Consider the following 25,561-nt stretch of genomic DNA (forward strand, 5'->3'; position numbering starts at 1 on the left):
AATTTGTATCTGCCCTACATCCGTAGATCTCAGGGCGGGTCACAACATAAAGAACACAAAAGGTGTAATAAAAAGTAAACAAAACAAAACCAATAATCCCCCCCCCCCTTTTAAAGGGCATCGGATGTCAATCAGCCAAAGGCCTGGTTGAAAAGGAATATTTTAACCTGGCACCTAAAGGTTCATAATGAAGGTGCCAGGCGAGGCTCTCTGGGGAGAGCACTCCACAAACAGGGAGCCACCACGGAAAAGGCCTGTTCTTGTGTTGCTACCTTCCAGACCTCATGTGGAGGAGGCACATAAAGAAAGGGTACTTCAGGCTCCGGGTCGGGTCATATGGGGGGAGGTGGTCCTTGAGGTATTCTGGCCTGCTCCTTTGCCTCAGGCTTGCCATTCTGTCACACACCTGAGAGCAGGGCTGGTCAAAGACATTGGCTGCTTAAGATGAACGGCAAGATTCCACACATATGTACCAATTCTGGATACAGGAGCTGACGGACCTGGCAATTGAACCTTTCTCTACACACTGTCCATGGACTGCACGCTCCTTTAGCACCTGATGGTCGATGGTTAGGAGATAGGCTGCGTGTCCTCCAGCAGCATCTGTTGCCTGAGGCAGCTGCCTCCCTCTGCCTAGTCACAGGGCTGGCTCTAGGATCAGTGTCAGTGCTAGCCAGCTGCACCCCAGCTGGGGAATGGGGTAGCACTTCTAAGATTCCTTTAAACCCCGTCACACCAACCTACAGACCCTCATGTACACCTGCTTGCACACAGCTGCTTTCATACGGCTTTGTGCCAAGTGTGTGCTCATTCTCACAAGTTCATTGGCTACTTTATGTGTTAGTGGCATATGGGCTTTGCTGATGGCACAGTCCTTCGTTGAGGGGTCCTGGGATGCTCTTTAATGTTTGGCTGTATTCCCCCCCCCCCCCCGCTTCCAGGCTGAGCACACACTGGATATGGCAGTCACGCAGCCGATATCTTCGATTGCAATGTGAGTATAAATCTACTCTGTACGATTCCTAAGCAACAACCTGCCTACTGTCCTCCTTTGGCTAGCCTGGGACTGCTCCCTGCCATATTGTTGTTGATCCAGGGTACCAGAGTCTGGGGGTGCAAAGGTGCTCCTAATTCTAGGCAGTTGGTGAATGTTCTAAATTAATGAGGGCCAGGATTTAGCTAATGATTGGGGTACAGAAGGGGAAATACAGGCTGCAGAAGTTCTCCTGCCAAACATGGAAATTCTGTTATAGCGCAATTGTCAGTCATCCGCGCATCAAAGAAAGATCCTCGGGTCTGTGCAACTCCTTGACATAAATTTGTTGTAAAAGGTGGCACATCAGAGTTACCCGTGCCACCTTAATGTAAATATTACTACAAGTCATTTCTTCAAAGGCATACAGCAAAGAGGGAAGTGGTTTTACAGCCCCTCCCTTCCTGCTATGGCATGTGCGGTTTTATAAAAAACTGTCAGGAAGATGGGTAGCACTTAGCTTTAAGAGATACTGATACTGTCGAGTTCCCGTTCAAGTCCAAAAGAGTAGCTTTGGCCTATTGAGAAGACAGCTTGGCCGGCCCAGTTGAAACTGACTAAGTGAATAGAATTCCATTTCCCAGTGCAAGACTAAATACAGACATTAAGGAAACCCTTTCCTTGGAATAATGCGCACTCAGGTCCAGTTTAACAGCCAATGTCGACTTTTTACTTTAGTTGAGATCCCTGCATTGCAGAGGGTTGGGCTAAATGACCCTCAGGATACCTTCCAACTCTACGATTCTATGAAAGGGGGGCAAACCCACAACACATTTTCAGAGCAAACAGATTTAAAGTATGTGGGATTGCTTTAGCAGCTGAAGATTGCTGCTGTCCAGCCCAATCTAGCACATATTTACTCAGTGATAATGACCAAAATAGCTACAGCGGTTGCTATGGGTAAAGCATTTGCCCATTTGCCCGGTTCCTGTGCATCAATAAATGCACCGACCCCGTGCCAGCGCAGCCCGTCAAGAGAGTTGGCACCCTAACTCCCCTCATTATGGCCGGCCACCTTTACCACCAAGCAGGCCAACTTGCACAATACCTGTGCTTATTATACAAAGTCTGACATTATTTGTTGTTGCAAATTGGTCATTTCATCCAGAAAGGAAATAAAAGTATTCTTTGCACGTTGTGCAAAATATGCAGAGATCCACTGTTGAAATACAATGTAATACACATGTATGTTAAAATGTAGACCACCACCCCCACAAATAAGTTTCGATGTGGTCGCCACAACAAATAAACTTAAATTTTTGACTTATTGGAAGGAGTGTTGGTACTAGCAAGAACATGATCTGCCCCGGTTCTGCCCCACTCCCTGCGCTCCATATTACTCCCAATAATTGTTTTCCCTGCACAGAAGGCTGGAATCCTCTTGCACACTTAACTTGGTCCACTAAAAGTAGTTGGAAACTCATCTTTCCAAGTAAACGCGTATGGAACCAGCCTCTGAGGCTACAAGTAAGCTATATGCTTCCGAAGAAGCCTTAAGTAGGGATAGGGATGCGCGCGGGGGATGAGGAGGGGAGGGGTCGTCCCCCGCAGTGGAATCCTCCTCCGCCCCTCTCCCCCCTCCCAAACGCCCTGGCTTTCACCATCTCCTTATATGGACTCCAGAATGTCTGACGTCACCTCCAACGCTGGGAAAACCAGTGTCGGAGCAACCAAACCTCCTTTGGGCAGGAGAGCTGGAAAGAGAAAAGGTGGAGGGGGGGGGAGGATAAGGCGAGGGCAGGGAGGACCCAGGGGGGTGGAGTCGGAATGCAGATCGACGCGGGCGCTCCTCCAATGAAAGGAGGATTGGCGTTCCATCATTGGCCGAGGCGGGGAGGAGGCGGGGGACAGACGGTCCCCTTCTGCCCAGGGTTGCAGGAGGAATGCAAGGGAAGGGCAGGGAACGGGTTAGGCTGCGCCGGCTGAAAAGCGCCGCCTGCCTGCAGAAGGGGCGTCAGTCAGCGCTGCCGGGCGAGGAGTTGGGAAGGCGCTGCGGGAGAGGCTGGGCGTCCGCGGAGACTTCTTCAAGGGAGCTGGGTGGGGTGGAGAAAAAGAAGAAGATAAACCTATATATATATATTCAGCCAGTTTTGTTCCAAACCTGGGGGGAACTGCCCGCTTTCCACTCGCAGAAGTTACATAAATCTATTGCTTCTCCTCTGCACCGTCGTGGGAACCTGAGCAACCATGCCCGTCTTCCACACCCGCACGATCGAGAGTATCCTGGAGCCGGTGGCGCAGCAGATCTCACACCTGGTCATCATGCACGAAGAGGGCGAGGTGGACGGCAAGGCCATCCCGGATCTCACCGCTCCCGTGGCCGCCGTGCAATCCGCCGTGAGCAACCTGGTCCGGGTGAGTTGAGAGAGAGACAGAGCCAGCTTGCTTGCTTGCCTGGGAGGCTCGGGATTCTTAATTTCATTGCGGAAGAAACGCGGCTCTCTTAAAGTAAATGGAAACACACACCCAAGCCTCTTGCTCTCCCAGTTTTTGCATTAGGGAGCTTGGCTGTTTGATGGCGGAGTGTTTGTCTGTCTGTCTGTGTGTGTGTGTCCCAGCAAACTTCAATCCGGCCCCACCTTAAGTCCCCCTCCCCCGCAAAAAAAAAAAAAAAAGAGTGTTTAGGGAATGCAAGAAAAAGTTCGGGCAGCAACGAAGTTGTCACTGCAGGAGGAGTCTTGATTAATCCCCTTGGTGTGTTCCTGGTCTTGCCTCACTGGCTGGGAAATGGCTGAGCTGTCCCATGTTGACTTTCCAGGTTAAAAGGTCTTCTCTTCACCCAGCAAAAAAGGAAGGAGGGAGGAAAAATTCCTTCCAAGGCTTCCTGACAAGTTTCCCCTTCTGCCTTCCTCTTCCTTATCAAACTCCCGTTTAGTCGCTTGACACACCCAAACTTGCTTTGTCCCTCTTTCAAGCAACAACAAAGCAGTAGTTTGTTTGTTTTTTCAAAGTTAATTTTAGTTGAGTTTAAAGTCGAACAGGGATCGTAGGGCAGCAGGCTGGGTGATTCAGAATATGATTCGCAAAGCTTACGGAATCAAAAGAATACAGAGTAATAACCGTATTTTTGATAGCAGACGAAGCCGGGGATATAAATACCTCAACAGGACCTTAACGGGGTGCGTTAATCATAAACTCTCAGAATATAACCTAAAACTATCCCTGGATAACCGTAAAGGCGCCACCTCAGAGAGTGCTAGCCAATTAAAGCAGCTAAATATATTTGAAAGCTGGAGGAGGTTATTGTTCATGTTCTTGGTTAGTGATAATACACTATTAAATCATAACCAAATAGAAATAAATTTGTCCTCTTTGTGTTGGCCTCTCAAGACCAGTAACTTATGAGTTAATTTTTCCTTAAAGAGCTGTTTCCCATAACTTGGCAGACCAGAATAGTTTCATTTATAGATCTCCATGTTTTATGAAATGCTTAAAAGTAAGCCCAACAGGTATCGTTCAAAGTAATTTCTGTGAATTCCTTGCTGAAGGTAGATAGGATCTGAATAGGTCCCAGTCCTGGGTGTGTGTTCTTCTCAAACTCTGCATTTTCCTCCTCTTCTGTAAAGAGAGAAGGCTCCACATGCCATCTTGCATTCTCCTCCCGGCTCCCTTACTTCCTCCTCTTAGGAATGTCGGAAGCTACTGTTATGCTGAGTTGTATCCTTAACCTACATAGCTTAGTATTCCCTTACACTGAATCCAGGGTTTAAGACGTTGACCTCTCCCGGCCCTACTTGGAGATGTTGGGGGTGGGGTGGGAAGTCAAACCTTCTGCACATGGGCAGATGCTCTGCCGCTGAACTATGACCCTTTCCACTGTGTGCCCCCACTCTGACTTTCTGGCAAGGCTTGCTTTTTATAGTATCATAGAATTGTAGAGTTGGAAGGGGTCATCTAGCCAAACCCCGTGCAAGGCAGGAATCTTTTGCCCCCACGTGGGAGTTGAATCCACAATCTTGACATTTAGAGCCTCGTGCTTTACCAACTGTGCTGCACCATTTTCTGATGCTGCCTCTGAATGGTGATGCCCCGGTTCCCTGACCCACCTCTTTCCTGCACGGTCTTCGCCAGCTATGACAGTGGCAATGTATTATTGGGATAATGTTTTATTGTGTTTCTGTGAAGGAGGGTTTTAAAAAAAGTAAAATAAAATAACAGAGGGGCGGCATCACTCTCTCGCTGTTCCCACCCCACCCCCTTTGCCCCTTAGCATTGTTACTTGATGGGGGCAGTTGGGTGGCGCTGTGGTTTAAACCACTTAAACCACTGAGCCTCTTGGGCTTGCCGATCAGAAGGTTAGCGGTTCGAATCCCCGTGACAGGGTGAGCTCCTGTTGCTCTGTCCCAGCTCCTGCCAACCTAGTAGTTCGAAAGCACGCCAGTGCAAGTAGATAAATAGGTATCACTGTGGCAGGAAGGTAAACGGCATTTCCGTGCACTCTGGCACCTGTCACGGTGTCCTGTTGCTCCAGAAGCAGTTTAGTCATGCTACCCACATGACCCGGAAAGCTGTCTGTGGATAAAAGCCTGAAAGCAAGATGGGTGCCGCAACCCCATAGCCGCCTTTGACTGGACTCAACCTTCCAGGGGTCCTTTACCTTTTTACCTGTTATCCGATACCAGGCCAGACTTCTAAAACCGTTGCGAATGCTGGGATGGGGGTCATTTTCTTTGAGAGCATGCTCTGCAGTGCTGAGGAATCTGGAAACAAGGGACCGACTGCACAGCTGCCCCTCCTCCCATTTCTTCCCCTGCCCTGCATGTCCCTACATTGCCCTCAACTTTCCAACTTTCCATCCCCTCTAAATCATTGTCCTGTTCCCAAAGGAAGCCCTTGCACTTCTTCTAGTGTTGTAGTGCCTCATATTTACATCTGCTCCTACAGTAACAGTGTTGTTCCCTTCAAATCCGTCTTGACCAGCCCTTCAGCCTGACTGTTCTACCCCTTCCCCCTTCCTTAGGCCTTAGATCATGGGTAGACAAACTAAGGCCCAGGGGCCGGATCTGGCCCAATCACCTTCTAAATCCGGTCCACGGACAGTCCGGGAATCAGCGTGCTTTTACATGAGCAGAATATGTGCTTTTATTTAAAATGCATCTCTGGGTTATTTGTGGGGCCTGACTGGTGTTTTTACATGAGTAGAATGTGTCCTTTCATTTAAAATGCATCTCTGGGTTATTTGTGGGGCATAGGAATTCGTTCATTTTTTCTTCAAAATATAGTCCGGCCCCCCACAAGGTCTGAGGGACAGTGGACCGGCCCCCTGCTGAAAAAGTTTGCTGACCTCTGCCTTAGATACTCTGAATCACCACATTCTTTTGATAAAGTTCCTATCCTTTCAAGTCCAAACAGTGCCTTTCCCCTTACTGCATCCTTAAAAAGATGTAGGAAACTCAAAGGCCAGAGATAATACCCAACCAATGAATTTTCCGCAGCCAGTTAGCGGTGGCAGCAAACGGAAGATTCCAGTTTACAAACTGTTTTCCTGTGTTAGATCAGTTTCACTGTGGGCGGCTGGGTGTAGGGTTCCCCCTTTGCATTCCTGCCCTTTCATTGACAAGTCCTTCCCTGTCCTTATTACATCTTTCCCTTGTGATTGAGAATAAGTGACGCTGTTACGGATCCACGACATTCGTTCTATGAAGCTTACTTGAGCTACTGTTCCTTTGAAGCTTCAGTCTCTGCGACTTCTGATCTTGGCACGCATTCCCCACTCTCCTTTCCTGCTTTTCCCACAGTCCCCTTCCAGGCAGATAGAAGCGAATGGCAAGTGGAACAGCTGCAGAAAACATCCCCGAATCCCAAAATATTGTATTGGACAGTCGCCAACCACCAGGGTTGGTAGGTAATATAGTGCATGTGTGTTCTCCAGTTCTCCCATTTTCTTCAGGTAGACTGTGTTGGGATCTACACACATATGAAAATGCTTTTTTAAAAAAGTGTTTTAAAAATACATTGAATTTTCCATAAGGCTCACCACTGCCATCTAGTGTCACATTGTGTATTGCACTTAAAGTACACTTAAAACGTTTTATTTGCAACTGTATAGCTGAGTCCTGTGTATGTATTGTTCTTTCTCCACTTTTTCTCCATGGAGTTCATGCAGGATTCTTCACCCCCCCACCCCGCTGCTTCTATTGTTGCCCATTGAGAACTCTTGTTGCCCATTCATATACTGCCCCTGTTTACTTTATCATGCTACATATTTTACACACATTCCCTCTCTGCATTCTTTTGCAAGGGTGAGGGATCTCTCACATTTAAAAAGCCCAACGATGCTTGGTGCATATTTTCAGTTCAAGCCCACACCATCTGTGTCCTTTGCAGAGTTGTAAATCCTTTCGTATCGATTGGTACGTGCGGTTAATTAGACGGATAGTTCAACAGCCCCAAATGCAACAGTTGTTTACAACTTCACGGCACCGGAATTCGTTTTGGAATATATTATTTGTTTGTTTGTTTGTTTGTATCCCGCCACTCTGTTTGTTTCCCCAGCCACTCTGGGCGGCTTCCAACAAAGATTAAAAATACATTAAAATGTCACACATTAAAAACTTCCCTTAACAGGGCTGCCTTCAGATGTCTTCTAAATGTCAGGTAGTTGTTTATCTCTTTGACATCTGATGGGAGGGCGTTCCACAGGGAGGGTGCCACTACCGAGAAGGCCCTCTGCCTGGTTCCCTGTAGCTTTGCTTCTCGCAGTGAGGGAACTGCCAGAAGGCCCTCGGCACTGAACCTGTGTCCGGGCAGAATGATGGGGGTGGAGACGCTTCTTCAGGTATACTGGGCCGAGGTCATTTAGGGCTTTAAAGGTCAACACCAACACTTTGAATTGTGCTCGGAAACGTACTGGCCACGAACTTGGATGGCTTTAAAAGAGGATCATACAAATTCCTGGAGGAGAGGGCTATCGGTGGCTACTAGCCTATGCTTTGCCTCCACACTTGGGAGGCAGCAGTGTTCAAAAATACCAGTTGCTGGAAATCATGGGAGAGGAGAGGGGTCTTGTGCAAATGTTCTGTTCCCTGGTTTCCCGTAGGTCAGCCACTGTGAGACCAAGATGCTGGATTGGATTGATCCAGCAAACCCTTCCTATGTTCTTATTTCATCTTGTCGGTATCTAAATGCCAGTAATATGGCACAGTTTGTGGATTCCGATTCTGAATATTACGCATATTTTCTATGTTTCTGTAATAGCAGGCAGTGGGTGGAGCTTGTTCCTACATTATACTGTCAGTTACTTTTCCTTAGCGGTGAAGTGGTTAGAACTGATTTTCTTACATGCGCTTTTCTCTTGCATGTGGTTGGTTTGTTGCGTCTGTCGGTGCAGGGGAAACAAGCCACCAACTTTCTTTGACCTGCAAGGTTTATAGCTTGTATGAGGCTGGATTGCAATGTTGTTGGCATGTTGGCAGCATTTATTTCTGAACGGATCCTGAGGTTACGTTTCACCACAATGTGTTCCGCCACTGTATCATAGCTCAGTATTGTTGATGTTCAGAAACCAGTGCTAATCTCTTGAGGGAGCCATACTGAACCAATTTCTTTCAGAAGCCAACTTTCTAAATTGCAAGTGGGGGATAAACAGGTTGGATCACTTTTCATGAATTCAAGTCCGGGAAGAAGAGCTCTTGTCACTTTTTAACCCTTTCGTTTTCCGCTTTCAAACTTTAATGAGGTCTCTGTGCATTGGATAGCTGGGCTTGGGGCTGTTTGTTAATTGAAATTAATTCTGTGCTTCACTGCAAAATTTTAGTAAGGGGTAGGATAATGCTTTAGCTCTTGTGTTGAAAACTTCTGCTTGTGTTACTCTTGTTGAAGTGTACGTGTTTGAGTGTGGCAGGGTAGGATTGGATTGACCGGCTAAAAACACTTCATTCCTTCGATGTGCATGAGGAGCTGATTTAGGATAGTGCTAATAGAGCAATCCTAAGTGTGTTTAAAGGTAAAGGGACCCCTGACCATTAGGTCCAGTCGTGGCCGACTCTGGGGTTGCGGTGCTCATCTCGCTTTACTGGCCGAGGCAGCCGGCGTACAGCTTCCGGGTCATGTGGCCAGCATGACTAAGCCGCTTCTGGCAAACCAGAGCAGCGCACAGAAACACCGTTTACCTTCCCACTGGAGCGGTACCTATTTATCTACTTGTACTTTGACGTGCTTTCGAACTGCTAGCTTGGCAGGAGCAGGGACCGAGCAACGAGAGCAAGTCCTAGGCTCTGGGTAAATTGCACTGAGCTCAGTGGGCCTTACTTCCTCTCATTTTGGGATTTCACTTATAAAGAATGTAATCTGAGTGTAAGTTCAAAACTCACACCAGCCATGATTTTGCTAAGGGCCAAAGCAAACCAATATAATGGTATCTTGGTTTGCATACGTTTTGGATTACAAACACGTCAAACCTGGAAGTGTGTCCCCCAGTTTGCAACCTTTTTTTGGATTACAACCCATTTTTGGGGGGATTACGAACAAATTGTTTTGGGAGGCCCCATTGGCGAAAGCGCGCCTTGGGTTACAACCTGTTTTGGTTTACAAACGGACCTCCGGAATGGATTATGGTTGTAAACCAAGGTACCACTGTATTTGCAAACACTCTTGTTACATGACAGTATCCTATTATACAAGTACAGCCACCTTTAAACTATTGCCCTCCAACAGTTTTTGGACTTCCATGATCCCTGACCATTGGCCACGCTGGCTTGGGCTGATGGGAGTTGTAGTCCTCCAACATCCGTATGGCACCAGGTTGGGAAAAGATGTGCAAGGCTATTTGAAGAATTGCTTTGAGGGGTTTTTGGGGGGGAGGGGAGGATATATCAGTGATATATAAAAGTTGTTTAATTGCAACATTGAATTTGGCACACACACCCTTTTAAAGAATAAATAAATCATGTTTTAATCTGAACTAAGGTCAAAGACATATGCACATGTATGTGCAAACTGATGTAAAATTAACTACTTTCTCTTTATTTTATTGATGGTAGGTGTGTTTTTGGCATTTACTCCAACGTTTGCTAAGTGTGGAGTTTCCCTTGTGGTAGTGCTTCAGGGCATAAAGTAGCATTTATTATTTAAGATGACTGAAATCTGAGATGTGGAATTTCATTTGAAGGGGAATGCAGTTGAGTTAGGAAATTAAACCTAAGAGAACGACAATAAAAACTGGAACATATCACTTTTGCGACACATCACATGTTGTTTAAATTCAGTTTTGAACTTCTGATATGGGTGTTCTGCCAAATGTAGTGCATCTTGATTTAAAAACTAAAATCAGAGTTCCAAACTATTGCTCTTTTCATTTAGGTCTGATTGTTTAGCACGAAGGGACGCAGGTGGCGCTGTGGTCTAAACCACTGAGCCTCTTGGGCTTGCCTATCAGAAGGTCGCGGTTCTAATCCCCGCAACAGGGTGAGCTCCCGTTGCTTGATCCCAGCTCCTGACAACCTAGTAGTTCGAAAGCACATCAAAGTGCAAGTAGACAAATAGGTACCGCTCCGGTGGGAAGGTGAACAGTGTTTCAGTTCGCTTCTCTGGTTTTGCCAGAAGCAACTTAGTCATGCTGGTCATATGACCCGGAAGCTGTCTGCGGACAAACGCCAGCTCCCGTGGCCTATAGAGCGAGATGAGCGTGCAACCTCAGAGTCGTCCGCGACTGGACCTAACGGTCAGGGGTACCTTTACCTATACCTTTATTTAGCACGAAGATGGTGGCAGTTGTGAATGTGCTTCATTCTTTTCCCCCTTAGACGATGTAGTTGGACTATAACTCACTTTGACATGAATCTTAATTTTAGAGGTCAGGAACCTGAAATCCTGTATGAAATGAATGCGGTAATCTTGTATGCATTCTTGCGTTGGATGGGATAGTTGCACTTATTAAAAGGTTTGGGGCATGTTGGCTATGCTAGTCAGATTTAGTGAGGAAATACCATACAGCCATCAACTGTGTAATCCTATACACTACAAGTCCAATTGCATTTAATGGAGCTTACTCCCTGTAAGTAAGTGGTTAGCGCTAGATCTCTCTTTAAAAAATGGTTGTACTTCGTTGATAAATTATAATTGGCAGGCTGGATGAGATTCAAAGCAGCATTTGTTTGCACACATGGACTCGTCTATTTCCTTTTACCAGAAGTAATTCTATATACCTTCTGAACCCCAGCAGTCCTGCAAGCTTGCCCCCCTCCTTGAGGATGTTGTTGGAAGGAAGTACGGTATTTTTGCTCTATAAGACTCACTTTTTCCCTCCTAAAAAGTAAAGGGAAATGTGTGTGCGTCTTATGGAGCGAATGCAGGCTGCGCAGCTATCGCTGAAGCCAGAACAGCAAGAGGGATTGCTGCTTTCACTGTGCAGTGATCCCTCTTGCTGTTCTGGCTTCTGAGATTCAGAATATTTTTTTTCCTGTTTTCCTCCTCCAAAAACTAGGTGCGTCTTGTGGTCTGGTGCATCTTATAGAGCGAAAAATACGGTATTCTCCTCCCTCCTCTGTGTCTGCAAGGAACTGCTTTCCATTCATGCATGGGGAGGGTCAGGTGGGGTGTGTGTTGCTCCCAACAATGATATAACTTGTCTGGACTCTGTAGATTTGATACTGCTCTTTAAATCTTCTGGAATTAGTGATTGGCTGGCAGTGTTAACCTTATTGATTATGTCACCGTTTTGAAGAGCTTGCATTGGAATTGACCTCTGCCTGTGTATCCAGAAGTCAACAAAAGAATGTTTTGGGGTGCGTCCAATTTCTAAACCACTTCAGACAGCCTTACTTCAGCGACTCTTCTTAACTAGTACGCTGTTCAGAGCAGTGGTCCTGTTCTTGAGGAGGCAAGAAATTTCTTGAACAAGCAGCTGCTTTAAAGGAAAACAGATGCCTCTTCCGCTGAATGTGGCTTCTATCAGAGGGAGAAGGTTCTAGTAAATTAGTGTTTCCCTCGGCAAGTCCTTGATCATAAACAAGTGGAAGAAAAAATTTAATTACTCACCCTAATTGTCTCTTTGCAGCAGCTGGAATAATACAGCCTCTGGAGGGAAAGGGAGAAGTCTCTCTTCTTTAGCAGCCAAGAGGGAAGTTCTGCTCCCAGGACAAAGGCCTTCTGGAGCAATAGCACTTGTTGCGCCACCACCAATAACATAGATGTAGCTCTGTGGCCAAACTCCTCCAGAGGCAGTGATCTCTTCCTCTTCTTCCCCCTTCCCCAGAGGACCAAAGCTGACATGACACCAGTATCCATGCTTGTTGAATCATATGTTTTCCATGTTCTGGATTAAAGCAGGTGGTGGCTTCCAATTTTTACATCAATAAGGGTGGGGAGGCGAGGGGGGCTGAACTTTCCCCTGCCTTGCATTCCTGCGTTCTGTTGTCACTGGTACTCCGCTCCCCAGTTTGGTACACTTCTTATGTTGGAACCACACAGAGATAAAACAGGCTGGTGGGGGGAGAGTTTGGATCTCCTCGCCCGCACTGCTTCATACATAGAATCAAAGAAAGGAAGGGATCCTGAGGGTCATCTAGCCCAACCCCCTGTGATGCAGGAATCTCAGATGCAGGGCTAATAAATGGAGCCACCCCTATTGTATCTAGTTTGGCTCTCAGAGACTTTGCCACCATGCCGCTGCAATATTTTAAATTTTAGACCCTTCTGTCAAGGGAAACGTTGGGCTTTGCTGGATTTCAAGGCAGTACTGGGCTTCAGCCCAGTATACCTGAAGGAGTGTCTCCACCCTCATCGTTCAGCCCGGAAACTGAGGTCCAGCTCTGAGGGCCTTCTGGTGGTTCCCTCCCTGTGAGAAGTGAGGTTACAGGGAACCAGGCAGAGAGCCTTCTCGGTAGTGGCACCCGCCCTGTGGAACGCCCTCCCATCAGATGTCAAGGAAATAAATAGCTATCTGACTTTTAGAAGACATCTGAAGGCAACCCTGTTTAGGGAAGTTTTTAATGTCTGGTGTTTTATTGCTTTTTTATTAGTAGTATCATTAATTCTGTTGGGAGCTTCCCAGAGTGGCTGGGGAAACCCAGCCAGATGAGTGGGCTATAAATAAATTATTCTTATTCTTATTCTTATTCTTATTCTTATTCTTATTTTATAGTACAGTGGTGCCCCGCAAGACGAATGCCTCGCAAGACGAAAAACCCGCTAGATGAAAGGGTTTTCCGTTTTTCGAGGTGCTTCACAAGACGAATTTCTCTATGGGCTTGCTTCACAAGACGAAAACGTCTTGCGAGTCTTGTGATTTTTTTTGCTCCCCCCCCCTTTCTAAGCCGCTAATAGCCACTAATAGCGCTAAGCCGCTAATAGGGTTGCTTCGCAAGACAAAAAAACCGCAAGACGAAGAGACTTGCGGAACGGATTCTTTTCATCTTGCGAGGCACCACTGTATAATGTTCCCTGTTGGGAGCACATGAGCGCCATACAGGCTCATGCACTCTTGTCCACCTACCTTTTAATTGCTTTGAGAAATATTCTGCACCAAAGCGCCAACTCTTAAAAGAGATGTGTGTACTCTTCAACTCAGATCACTGTTTCACTGAGTCCAACACTTCTCTGAAAAAGTAGCTGTTATCAGGAAGTAATCTAAAAATAAGCCCGATAATGTTGAGAAGGGTCTGGTCATGATCTTTCGTATTTATAATTATAGCTGTCCAAGGACCATGTGAGTACATGTTTCTAGTAGTTATTAAAAGTAAGGCAGATGATTAATGTTGCCATACTGATCTTGTCTATTTGCTCTGATGTAAAGGGTGTGGGTCCTGTTATAGAGTGGCCCTTGGCCATGTTAAAGGAATCAAAGCATGATTCGGGGCTTCGGCCTCTTTGAAGTGTGAGTTCCTGAGGCTGACTTTAACTGTGGTTAGCAAACTTAACTCTGAATAACATTAACCCCGATTCCTTAACCAGGGCTTGCTAACTAGTTCTTAAGGCCTTGTTAACACAGAACTTTCATTAGTGTGATTCGTAACTAACTATTGGTTCCAGTCAGTGTTAGAAATTAGCCAGGCGCCAGGTGCATTTTGCGACTTGTGCGGGTCCAGTTGCGACCATGTGGAGATCTCTGGATGCCAGCTTGGTCAACCTGACGGCTCCATCTGGCTGGCCCCTCCAGCTTTCTTAATCAGGTTATTTATTGCATTTATATATGGTTCCACCCTACCCCTACAGCAACCCTGTGAGGTAGGTTACGAGGCAGTGACTGAGCTTCATGACTGAGTGAGGACTTGAACCCTGATCTCCCAGGTCCTAGTCTGACACTCTAATCCATGGGTAGGCAAACTAAGGCCCGGGGGCTGGATCCGGCCCAATCACCTTCTAAATCTGGGCCGCAGACGGTCTGGGAATCATGGTGTTTTTACATGAGTAGAATGTATGCTTTTATTTAAAATGCATCTCTGGGTTATTTGTGGGGCATAGGAATTTGTTCATATATTCCCTCCCCCAAAATATAGTCTGCCCCCCCCCCACAAAATCTGAGGGACAGTGGACTGGCCCCCTGCTGAAAAAGTTTGCTGACCCCTGCTCTAACCCATGGGTAGGCAAACTAAGGCCCGGGGGCCAGATCCGGCCCAATCACCTTCTAAATCCGACTCACGGGCGGTCTGGGAATCAGCGTGTTTTTACATAAGTAGAATGTGTGCTTTTATTTAAAATGCATCTCTGGGCTATTTGTGGGGCATAGGAGTTCATTCTTCCCCCCCAAAAAAAAATATATAGTCCAGCCCCCCACAAGGTCTGAGGGACAGTGGACCGGCCCCCTGCTGAAAAGGTTTGCTGACCCCTGCTAACCACTACACCAACCTGGCTTCCTAGAGTACTTCTGCTATGGGGCAGCTGTATGAATTATGTAGGTAAATAAATATGGAGAAAGCAAACTGTCACTTAGAGAAGGATCTGAAATATTTTCCTTGAAGCTTGAATTCGCTTTATTCTGGATTGTTTTGTTTGATGTTTCAATGTGGTATAAACCGCTTTGGGGTGTTCTCTTTAAAATATAAAGTGGTATAAGCAATCCCTGGAATTGGTTCACCACCTTGCCTAGAAATGGAATTTTGGGGGCTGGCTTGAAATCTTCCAGTACCGTGCAATTTAGAGAGGGCTAATTCACTGAAGATCTTAACAATGGCTTCCTTCAGACTCCTTGGTATTATGTCGAGGAAACGTTCTGCGCTTTTTCAGCCCTCTTGGCCAAGTCTCTTCCGGCTGCTTTGAGCAAGTCAGTGAGGTCAAATGCCAAATGCCGAGCTGGGTGACCTCAGCCATCCATGGGATCTGTCCACACCCTCGGGCTGTATGAATTTTACGCAGTCTATTTCTGGTTATCAGTCCTAGTTTGAGGCTAAATCTTGTTGAGAGTTAATGAAACAATTAAGGAAATTGCAATTGCTCTGCATCTGTTGGGTCGTAAAGGATTTGTTCTACGTCAGAGGTCAGCAACCTTTTTCAGCCGTGGGCTGGTCCACCGTCGCTCAGAGCATGTGGTGGGCCGGACTATATTTTTTGGGGGGGAATGAACGAATTCCTATGCCCCAAAAATAGCTCAGAGATGCATTTTAAATAAAATCACACATTCTACTCATGTAAAAACACCAGGCAGGCCCCACAAATAACCCAGAGATACATTTTAAATAAAAGGACATGTTCTACTCATGTAAAAACATGCTGATTCCCGGACCATCTGCGGGCCAGATTGAGAAGGTGATTGGGACGCATCTGGCCCACGGGCCTTAGGTTGCCTACCCCTGCTCTACGTGGAACTGGGCTTTGTGGAAGCAGAAGCCAATGCTATACTGCAAGCTTACTCCAAACTCTTTGCTATGTGAGTTCAGCTGAACAATTCAATAATGCTTCGGTCTTTAAACTCCTTTTGTTTCTCTGTAAGGCTGTCATCAACGCTCCTTCTGGCTTACTATTTTTGTAATTGTGAATCTTGACCGTGGTTCCTGCTGTGGGAAAATAACCTTTGCATCCATGCTAGGACATTCTTAACATGGCTGAAAGCAAAGTTTATGCAAGTCTGTCTGGTTGTTGTTATATTCCGGAAATGCCTGGCAAATGAGCTGATTGGTTGATAGACTCCAAAAAATGTCTCAATTATGGGTTCATGTGTTTTGAATTTGTGAAGTCATTAATGGGGGTCTACACTTGCTGCTAAACTTCTTGTAGCTAGAATAGTGAAGAACTCCTTAATATAGACCTTTTTTTTGAAGCATGGTTGTCATGGGAGAGAAATACTGTTAAAAAAATAAAAAAATAAAATTAATGGAGATCATGAGGCAAAGGATGAGGCACTTGATTATTCCACAAACTGCACTCAAATGTTCTAGGAGAATAGTTTCTGTGAATTGGTAACTAAATGCGATGGACTGCATTTATGCCAAAAGATATGATCTGTTGCTTTTACTCCAATAAGTATTGTTACTGGTAGTTAACTGTACACAAGAGTACTCTCTGCAGAAAGCAAGCAATATGTAAAAATCATTATTTCTGTGAGGAAATATTGTGGCATTCATTTTGGGCCAGCTGGGATTCTTTGCTCAGTCTTGCACCCTAATCCTTGTGGGGTATTGCACAGTCACACACATTCTTGAGCCCCCTAAGCAGCACTTGTGGGAAGGAACACATTAGCCACAGAATGTGGCTTCTCTTCCACCTTAAAACAGTCAGTTAACATACCTGTGGGTTACCTTACCTGCAGAGTGCACTTAAACATGTGCTTTACCCCATTCATAGTGGCTTCATTACAGTATAGGATGTAATTGCATTTGCTGATTTTGCAAAAGCCCGTCATGGGAAGGCTGCACACTGGAGGGTGGGAAGATTTATTTGTGGCATTAGTGGTTAATAGCGTGTTCTTCTTCAGAGACAATTAATCTCTGCAAGTATCTGTATAGTTGAGTTAGCAGTCTCCCCCCCCCCCCCAGCTAGGCTACTTCTGTAAGGAAGTTCCTTCATTCGCAGAGCTCATGTTGGCTTGCTGCAAAATCTAGGCGTTTGCATCACTAGCTGTGACACATGTATTAGTGTTGCATAGAACTTTGTGGGCCAATCCTTGTTTGTGATGGAGATTGTCGAGTGTTGTAAGCCTCCTGTGGGATTCACAAATTCTGGCTGGCCTTGGTAGCCGGCGATTTTCTGCTAGGCAGTGGTGAAATCCAGTTCCGCCATGATTCTCTGACAAAGGCAAGGCTGCAGTTATTATCGAGTTATGCATGTGCTTTGATTTGTAGAACAACAACTAAAGGTTTATTAAGTCGTCTGTTGTGTGTGTCCCCTGTCCACAATTTTCTGGTGGGGCATGGTGGGGCATTTGAGAACTGCTGCTTCTGTCAGCTTCCTCCATCTCCCGTTTTTATAAATTTGTCCTGATGATCCAAGCAATGATACACATTAAGGTCTTCCTGAGCTTCATCATGATCACCTCCTTTGCTCCTGCCAGAGAGGAGGGAAGGAAAATTGGCCAGAGTTGGGAAAGGTAGATGCTACACTATCTCCCGCTTGGACTACTGCAATGCTCTCTACGTGGGGCTACCTTTGAAGGTGACCCGGAAACTGCAATTAATCCAGAATGCGGCAGCTAGACTGGTGACTGGGAGTGGCTGCCGGGACCACATAACACCGGTTCTGAGAGTTCTGCATTGGCTCCCAGTACGTTTCCGAGCACAATTCAAAGTGTTGGTGCTGACCTTTAAAGCCCTAAACGGCCTCGGTCCTGTATACAGTGGTACCTCGCAAGACGAATGCCTCGTAAGACAAAAAACTCGCAAAACGAAAGAGTTTTTGTTTTTTGAGTTGCTTCGCAAGACGGATTTCCCTATGGGCTTGCTTTGCAAGACGAAAACGTCTTGCAAGTTTGTTTCCTTTGTCTTGCAAGTTTGTTTCCTTTTTCTTAAAACCGTGCATTCACTTCGAGGAGCAACTCATAGCACGCGGTGTGGTAGCCTTTTTTGAGGTTTTTGAAGACTTTGGTGATTTTTGAAGCTTTTCCAAAGTCTGTGCTTCGCAAGACGAAAAAATCAAAAGACGAAAAAACTCGCGGAACGAATTAATTTCGTATTGTGAGGCACCACTGTACCTAAAGGAGCATCTCCACCCCCATTGTTCAGCCCAGACACTGAGATCCAGAACCGAGGGCCTTCTGGTGGTTCCCTCATTGCGAGAAGTAAGGTTACAGGGAACCAGACAGAGGGCCTTCTCGGTAGTGGCACCCACCCTGTGGAACACCCTCCCTTCAGATGTGAAGGAAATAAGCAGCTATTCTATCTTTAAAAGACATCTGAAGGCAGCCCTGTTTAGGGAAGTTTTTAATATTTAACACTGTATTGTTTTTAATACTTGATTGGGAGCCGCCCAGAGTGGCTGGGGAAACTCAGCCAGATGGGCGGGGTATAAATAATAAATTTATTATTATTATTATTATTATTATTATTATTATTATCATCATCATCATCTATGGCGAGTGAGTGCATTTGTTGATTCCTGAGAGTTTATTTTTTTAAAATGCTACTTTTTTCAGATCTTAGCTTTAGGGTGCAAAGTGCACAGAGCTAATTTAGATGTTGTGAAAATATTCATCTTGAACTTGCTCACTTTCAACTTCCAGAGTCGGGGAGGAAGGTGACCTTTCCTGGAAAATGTGCAGAAACTAGCAGTTCTTCAGAGTTAAGCTGTAGATAACAAGTTGCAGATTACATTGTGGCAGCTGTTTGCCACCAACCTGCAAACGTTTCCCGTTCCATGAGCTACAAATGCTAAAATGAATATAGAGATAGTTTGTTTCAGTGTTGTGACTTCAAGAATGAAACTTATTTAGGCATAATATCCGACCAAGCTGAAAACATTGCTCACAGAGTAAAAACAGAAATGAGCCTTCAAGACCTTCCAAAAACCTTGCAATGTAGTCACTCATCAGAGGTCTACGGGAAGTGTGCTTCAAAGCTGTGAGGCCACCATGCCAAAGTTCCTGTCCCTCCTGTCCCTCTCTGTGACACAGTGGGTCAGTGTGTTTTGCTGTTAACCAGAAGGTTGGTAGTTCAAGCCCGCCCAGGGACAACTGTGGGCAGGATTCCTGCACTGCAGGGGTTGGACTTGATGACCCTTGAGGTCCCTTCCAACTCTACAATTCAACAACAACAACAACAATTTATTATTTATACCCCGCCCATCTGGCTGGGTTTCCCCAGGCACTCTGGGCGGCTCCCAACAAAATATTAAAAATACAATAAAACAGCAGAACATAAAAAACTTTCCTAAACAGGGCTGCCTTAAGATGTATTCCAAAAGTCAGATAGTTGTTTATTTCCTTGACATCTGATGGGAGGGCTTTCCACAGGGCAGGTGCCACTACCGACAAGGCCCTCTGCCTGGTTCCCTGTAACCTCCCTTCTTGCAGGAAGGGAACCACCAGGAGGCCCTCGGAGCTGGACCTCAGTGTCTGGGCAGAACAATGGGGGTGGAGACTCTCCTTCAGGTATAGTGGGCCGAGGTCGTTTAGGGCTTTAAAGGTCAGTAGCACCGACACTTTGAATTGCACTCAGAAGCATACCTGGAGCCAATGTAGGTCTTTCAGGAGCAGTGTTATGTTGTCTCGGCATCCACTCCCAGTTACCAATCTAGCTGCCGCATTCTGGATTAAATGTAGTTTCTGGGTCACCTTCAAAGGTAGTCCCACGTAGATCTTCCCCCGACCCCAGCCCCCAGAACAGGTCCAGGAGCGGCGGCAAGATTGCATGCAACCTCGCCGCTGCTCCCAGAGCTTGCGGGGCTTGGGACGGGGGAAGCCTGAGCCCGGCGGGAACTCCTGCCGCACTCAGAAGGCTTGCGGATAGCTGCCTGAAGCCCGGGGAGCGAGAGGGGTCGGTGCGCACCAATGCCTCTTCCTCTCCAGGCTTCAGCGAAAGCCTGCATTCGCTCCATAGGATGCACACACATTTTCCCTTCATTTTTGGAGGGGAAAAAGTGCATCCTATAGAGCAAAAAATACGGTAACATCAGAAAAACCTGCAAGTTACATGAAGTGCTGATCTAGTGTGGGGCAGTGAAGAGAATTAAAAGCCCCATTCCCCAACATCTCTTCTCCAATGAAATTAATACACACCCACCCCACAGTGCCACTTTGCATTAAGGAAAAAGACATGGGATTCAGCCACAGGCCTCGCTTTTCGTGCGTGGTTTGGCTCTTGGATTCTCAATCTGGCTGCTCTGCAGGTTTTTCCTCCTTCATCTTAAGCGCTGAATAGATTGAGGCTGTCTGGAGACACTGCAGCTGTTCTCTCGCTTCACTGTCCGTTTTCTTCTCAGGGCCAGATCTTCTCTCTTGTCCTGATGAATAGGCTGCAGTACATTTTGATGGGGGATTCCAGAATTGTCTGTCTGCCTGCCTGCCTGCTACAAAGTGGTTCAGTTCAACTCTGCTCTGCCAACAGTGTAAATCTTTGTTCTCTGGGCTAGCAGTCTTGGCAGGATGCAGGAGAAACTGATGGATACACTTGAAAGAGCCAGGCATCCATTGAGGACAATTTCCTTGTAAGGATCTGATGGGAATAAGCCCCCCCCCCCTCTCTCACACACACACGGCTTAGTTTCAGCTTCTGAGTGGGGAGTGATATAACCCAGTATTTTTGACAGTCTAGGTAAGGTTGTTGACAGTCACATAATAAATCTAAATGACAGATGGGCCGTAAAAATGCCGGGGGGGGGGGAGAGAATGCAATTAAACCACTATGTGGGGAGATGCTTTGCTTTTTGACACAATAATTAATCTGTTTTTACATTAACAGTATCGGAATGTCACCTTGAGCTAATGGTTTGGCAGTGGAGAAGAGGCATCAAAGTGCAGGGCTAGGGCAGAAATCCTGTTTTTTTGTTTTCAATTTCCCTGCCTTCCACTTCCTTTGTGTTGCAATTTCTGTGTGCTGCTGTGGGGGGGGGGTCCCCAGTTAGGAACTATTTAATGTTCCTTATTGGGTAAAGCTAGGAAGTTTACTAGCACACAATTCCTAAAAGCTATCAAAACTGGAAAGGGTGAGAATTATTAGCAGGCGTCTGCCTTTATTAAGCATCGAGTCCTGTAATGTTGCAGATCACTATGTGGCCCAAATTCTGCTGATGGGTTTGAGGTTGGAGCATTGCATTACCAAATCATGGATGCGCTAGGGAATTCTGTGTAAATTCCTGCTAGTAGTTTGAGTTGACAGTGGAAAAATATAGATACATTCTGATTTAGCTGTTTTTGAACCTGTGAAATGGGCACACGAGTAACACTGTTAAAAATATTTATATTGTGTTGTGCATGTGACAGTGTGGCTCACACACTGACTGTCTGGACCAGGGGTCAGTAAACTTTTTCAGCAGGGGAGCGGTCCACTGTCCCTCAGACCTTGTTGGGGGCGGGACTGTATTTTTGTGGGGGAAATGAACGAATTCCTATGCCCCACAAATAAATCAGAGATGCATTTTAAATAAAAGCACACATTCTACTCATGTAAAAACATGCTGGTTCCCAGACCGCCCATGAGTCGGATTTAGAAGGCGATTGGGCCGGATCCGGCGCACGGGCCTTAGTTTACCTACCCATGGTCTGGACTGTGGTTGCTAGGAGTTTTTGGTTGCTTAATGAATAAAACAGTCTGTGATCCTGCTTCTTTGCAGGAAGGTAAAGTTGGCAGGTGGTTTAGGTCAAAGCTTCAAACACACACACACACACACACACACACACACACACACACAGCTGTGAACTGGCAAGAGATACTAGGCAGTGACACTGATTTCCCAGAAAATTGTGATTTAGAAAATTGGGGGGGGGGATTCTTAATACCTTAAATCAATATGGTTATTTGAGTTGTATTCAGTATAATATAATTGAAAAGTACACATCGTCATAATTTGTTGTTGTTGTTTATAAAATTTAAATACCGTTCTTCATCCAAGATCACAGAGGGGGTTACAATGTGGGTAGGCAAACTATTGCCTGGGGGCCAGATCCGCCCCAATCGCCTTCTAAATCCGGCTCGCAGATGGTCCGGAAATCAGTTCGTTTTTACATGACTAGAATGTGTCCTTTTATTTAAAATGCATCTTTCGGTTATTTGTGGGCCATAGGAATTCATTCCTCCCCCCCCCAAAAAAAAATATAGTCCGGCCCCCCACAAGGTCTTAGGGACAGTGGACCAGCCCCCTGCTGAAAAAGTTTGCTGAGCCCTGGTTACAATATAAAACACAAATCATACATACCATTCTATCCAACCAAAAAAATGCCCCTTGTAGATGGTTTAATTAGCCAAAGGCCTGGCTGATTTAATTGTACATGCTATAAAAATATGCCCCCCTCCCCAGTAGGTAAGTTTAGTTGAGTTGAAATATTTGATTTCAGGAGAAAGCTCAGTAGAGCACATTTAATACTGTTATAGTCAAACAGACCCAAAGCTTAATTTTAGTGGACTATTTGTAAATATTTTAAGGCAGACTTCAGTAGCAGCCAGTTCCTTAACTTGGAAGACACATAGAAGAAATAACATTTATACCACTTTCATGTCAATTGAACTGCCTTGGTTTTCCCCAAGGAATCCTGAGAAACACATTTTTATTTTATTTTTTTGGTAAGCGTTCTGCACATTTGCTTACAGATACCGCTTAGGGAGATAGAAATGGCTGTTAAACTGGGTTAAGTCTGTGGTGTGGACTGCTGGACTGAAGCTTTCTTCCCTCTCCTGCCCCCATGCCGAGAAGAAACCCTGCAGATTTTTGTTTTGCCTGAGAAATATACTAAAGTGTATATTTATAGAAAGGGACGCGGGTGGCGCTGTGGGTAAAACCTCAGTGCCTAGGACTTGCTGATCGTAAGGTCGGCGGTTCGAATCCCCGCGGCTGGGTGAGCTCCCACCTTTCGGTCCCAGCTCCTGCCCACCTAAGTGCAAGTAGATAAATAGGTACCGCTTTATAGCGGGAAGGTAAACGGCGTTTCCGTGTGCGGCGCTGGTGCTGGCTCGCGAGCTGCAACTTCGTCACGTGGGCCACGTGACCCGGAAGTGTCTTCGCACGGCGTCGGCTCACGGCCTCTTGAGTGAGATGAGCATGCAACCCTAGAGTCGGTCACGACTGGCCCGTACGGCCAGGGGCACCTTTACCTATATTTATAGAAAGACATGTGGGGATGTGTATTTGTTGTTTCTGGTGCGATTATTGATAAAACCCTCCAACAGATCATTGAGGAAGTGATAGAGCCTTAAGTCCGTAGCATAAGATCAGTTCCATACAGTTATTCCAAAAGCGGTTACAGTGTGGTGCTGATAACGCCAAGGTTGCAGGTTCGATCCCTGTATGGGTCGTTTGCATATACCTGCGTTGCAGCGGGTTGGACTAGATGACCCTTGGGGTCCCTTCCAACTGTACGATTCCATGATTCTCTCTCTCTCCCACCTGCCTATGCCCAGTAGCATCGTCATAGCTTTTAGATGCAGCAGATGAACCTATAACGCAGGTCTAGTCATGCCTCAGCAACTGAGTTCTGTGGAACGTACTCCCAGTTAAATGTGTTTTAGGATTTCAGCCAAGTTTCTTAACAAATGGCAGTTTCATGGTTCACATCCTCGACCCTTTGAGGAGTGTCCTCCTCCTCCCATATTTTTTCCTGATACTGACAACACACTTAGGCAGTTGGTTGCCCTGAGGCATTGTGTGAGTGACTCCCGTCAGTTGATAGGAAAACCAGCCACTTGCTCTGTGTTGTTTGCCTGACACTGTCTTTTCCTTTCTTTAGCAAAGGTAGTGAAGGCAGTTTCATATAATTTAGAATCAGCAGGAGCCAGGGGACCTAGAAACATGAAGCTTCAGGGGAGAAATGACAAAATCTGTAGCGAATTTTGCGTGTTCTGTAAATTTGTATCTGTGTAGCTAAAGGCCTGTTCTTTATTGGGCCAGTGTGAGCTGTTCACTCATTTTCTTAGATTGTGATGTAGCCCACAGTAGTAGTCTCTGGCTCCTTGTATTCTGAAATGGAAAACGTGTGTTGTCTCCCCCTCCCCCTGATTTTACATACTTTCATATTCATATTCTGAATTTTGGTGGTTTATAGTCTCACCATGATCATTAAAAAGCTCTCTGTAATACATTACAATTGGTTCTCTCTGGCCAATTCTTGTTTATCATGTGGATATTAAGCAAGTTGGTTATTGGGGGGGGGGTTGTGTATTTTTTGCATGCTCATCATTTAAAGGCAGTTGTAAAAACAGCCAGCCAAACACAAAAGCATTATCAAGCCTGCAAACCAAATATTTACTCATGTTCATTCTGATTTTAAGACGCAGCATTGACAAGCTGGTGGTAAACAAATGATTTATAGAGTGTGTTATCATTGGGGCTCCCCAGCTGTCTTCAGAATTAAAGAACAGATTAAACAGATTAAATAATAGATAAATATCTGATGCTGATGCTAGCTAAATAACAAGTCAATTAAACATGAATTCATTTTTCATCTGCTGGTAACAGCACAAAGGGTAGGAGCTATAATGTTCTATGCGTGTTTGTATAGAATAAGGTAGTTCAGGAGAATCCCAGCAGAAAATGAAAACCTGGAATTGAGTGTATTGGTGGGCAGAGGCCACATAAATGCGCTAAGGATAAGTAATAGCAATTTAAATTTAGTTGTAGTTAAGGTTTCAGAGTGTTAAAGGTAAAGGGACCCCAGACCATTAGGTCTGGGGTTGCGGCGCTCATCTCGCTTTATTGGCTGAGGGAGCTGGCGTACAACTTCCGGGTCATGTGGCCAGCATGACAAAGCAGCTTCTGGCGAACCAGAGCAGCGCACGGAAATGCCGTTTACCTTCCCGCTGGAGTGGTACCTATTTATGTACTTGCACTTTTACGTGCTTTCGAACTGCTAGGTTAGCAGGAGCAGGGACCGAGCAAAGGGAGCTCACCCTGTCGCGGGGATTCGAACCGCCGATCTTCTGATTGGCAAGTCCTAGGCTCTGTGGTTTAACCCACAGCACCACCCGCGTCTCGTTAAGTGCCTATTTATTTTTACATACCCCCAGTGCAGCATCGCTTGTATAAAGTTTGTAGCAGCAAATCCTGCAGTAACGAAACACCTCTCACGAACTGCCTCTCAGTTGAGGACAGAAGATGGTATTCTTTTTGTGTTGGCCATACGCCTGGAAACTGAACAAGTCACACATCTGCACCAAGCTGTCACGGACACTTCTCTATAAGGTTTCCGTCTATATTTATCTTGAAATGCAAAATAATAATATAATAATAGTAATGACCTGGCCATTCTCTTCAGTTAAATGGTGGTGTGTTATAAAGATGCATCTATTCCAAGGGTCAGCAACCTTTTTCAGCCGTGTGCCGGTCCACCATCCCTCCAACCATGGGGGGGGGGATCGGACTATATATTTTTTTTGGGGGGGGGGAAATGAACGAATTCCTTTGCCCCACAAATAACCCAGAGATGCATTTTAAATAAAAGCACACATTCTACTCATGTAAAAACACCAGGCAGGCCCCACAAAGAAGCCAGAGATGCATTTTAAATAAAAGGGCACA

At 45.8% G+C, this 25,561-nt stretch overlaps 1 protein-coding gene across 4 annotated transcripts in view; it reads left to right on the plus strand.

The window, feature by feature from the left end:
* Positions 1-2,845: 2,845 nt before the first annotated feature.
* Positions 2,846-25,561, plus strand: part of VCL (vinculin) — a 94,301-nt gene continuing 71,585 nt past the window's right edge. Inside the window, exon 1 of one of the 4 annotated variants that reach the window (XM_079975113.1) lies at positions 2,846-3,388. In XM_079975113.1, the coding sequence (XP_079831239.1) occupies positions 3,221-3,388 (168 nt within the window). In that variant the 5' untranslated portion in view covers positions 2,846-3,220. The remainder of the gene's footprint in view (positions 3,389-25,561) is intronic. The other 3 variants (XM_079975114.1, XM_079975115.1, XM_079975116.1) reach the window with 3 other exon arrangements.

This window comes from Podarcis cretensis (genome assembly GCF_951804945.1).
Source record: "Podarcis cretensis genome assembly, chromosome: 5".
NCBI lineage: Eukaryota > Metazoa > Chordata > Lepidosauria > Squamata > Lacertidae > Podarcis > Podarcis cretensis.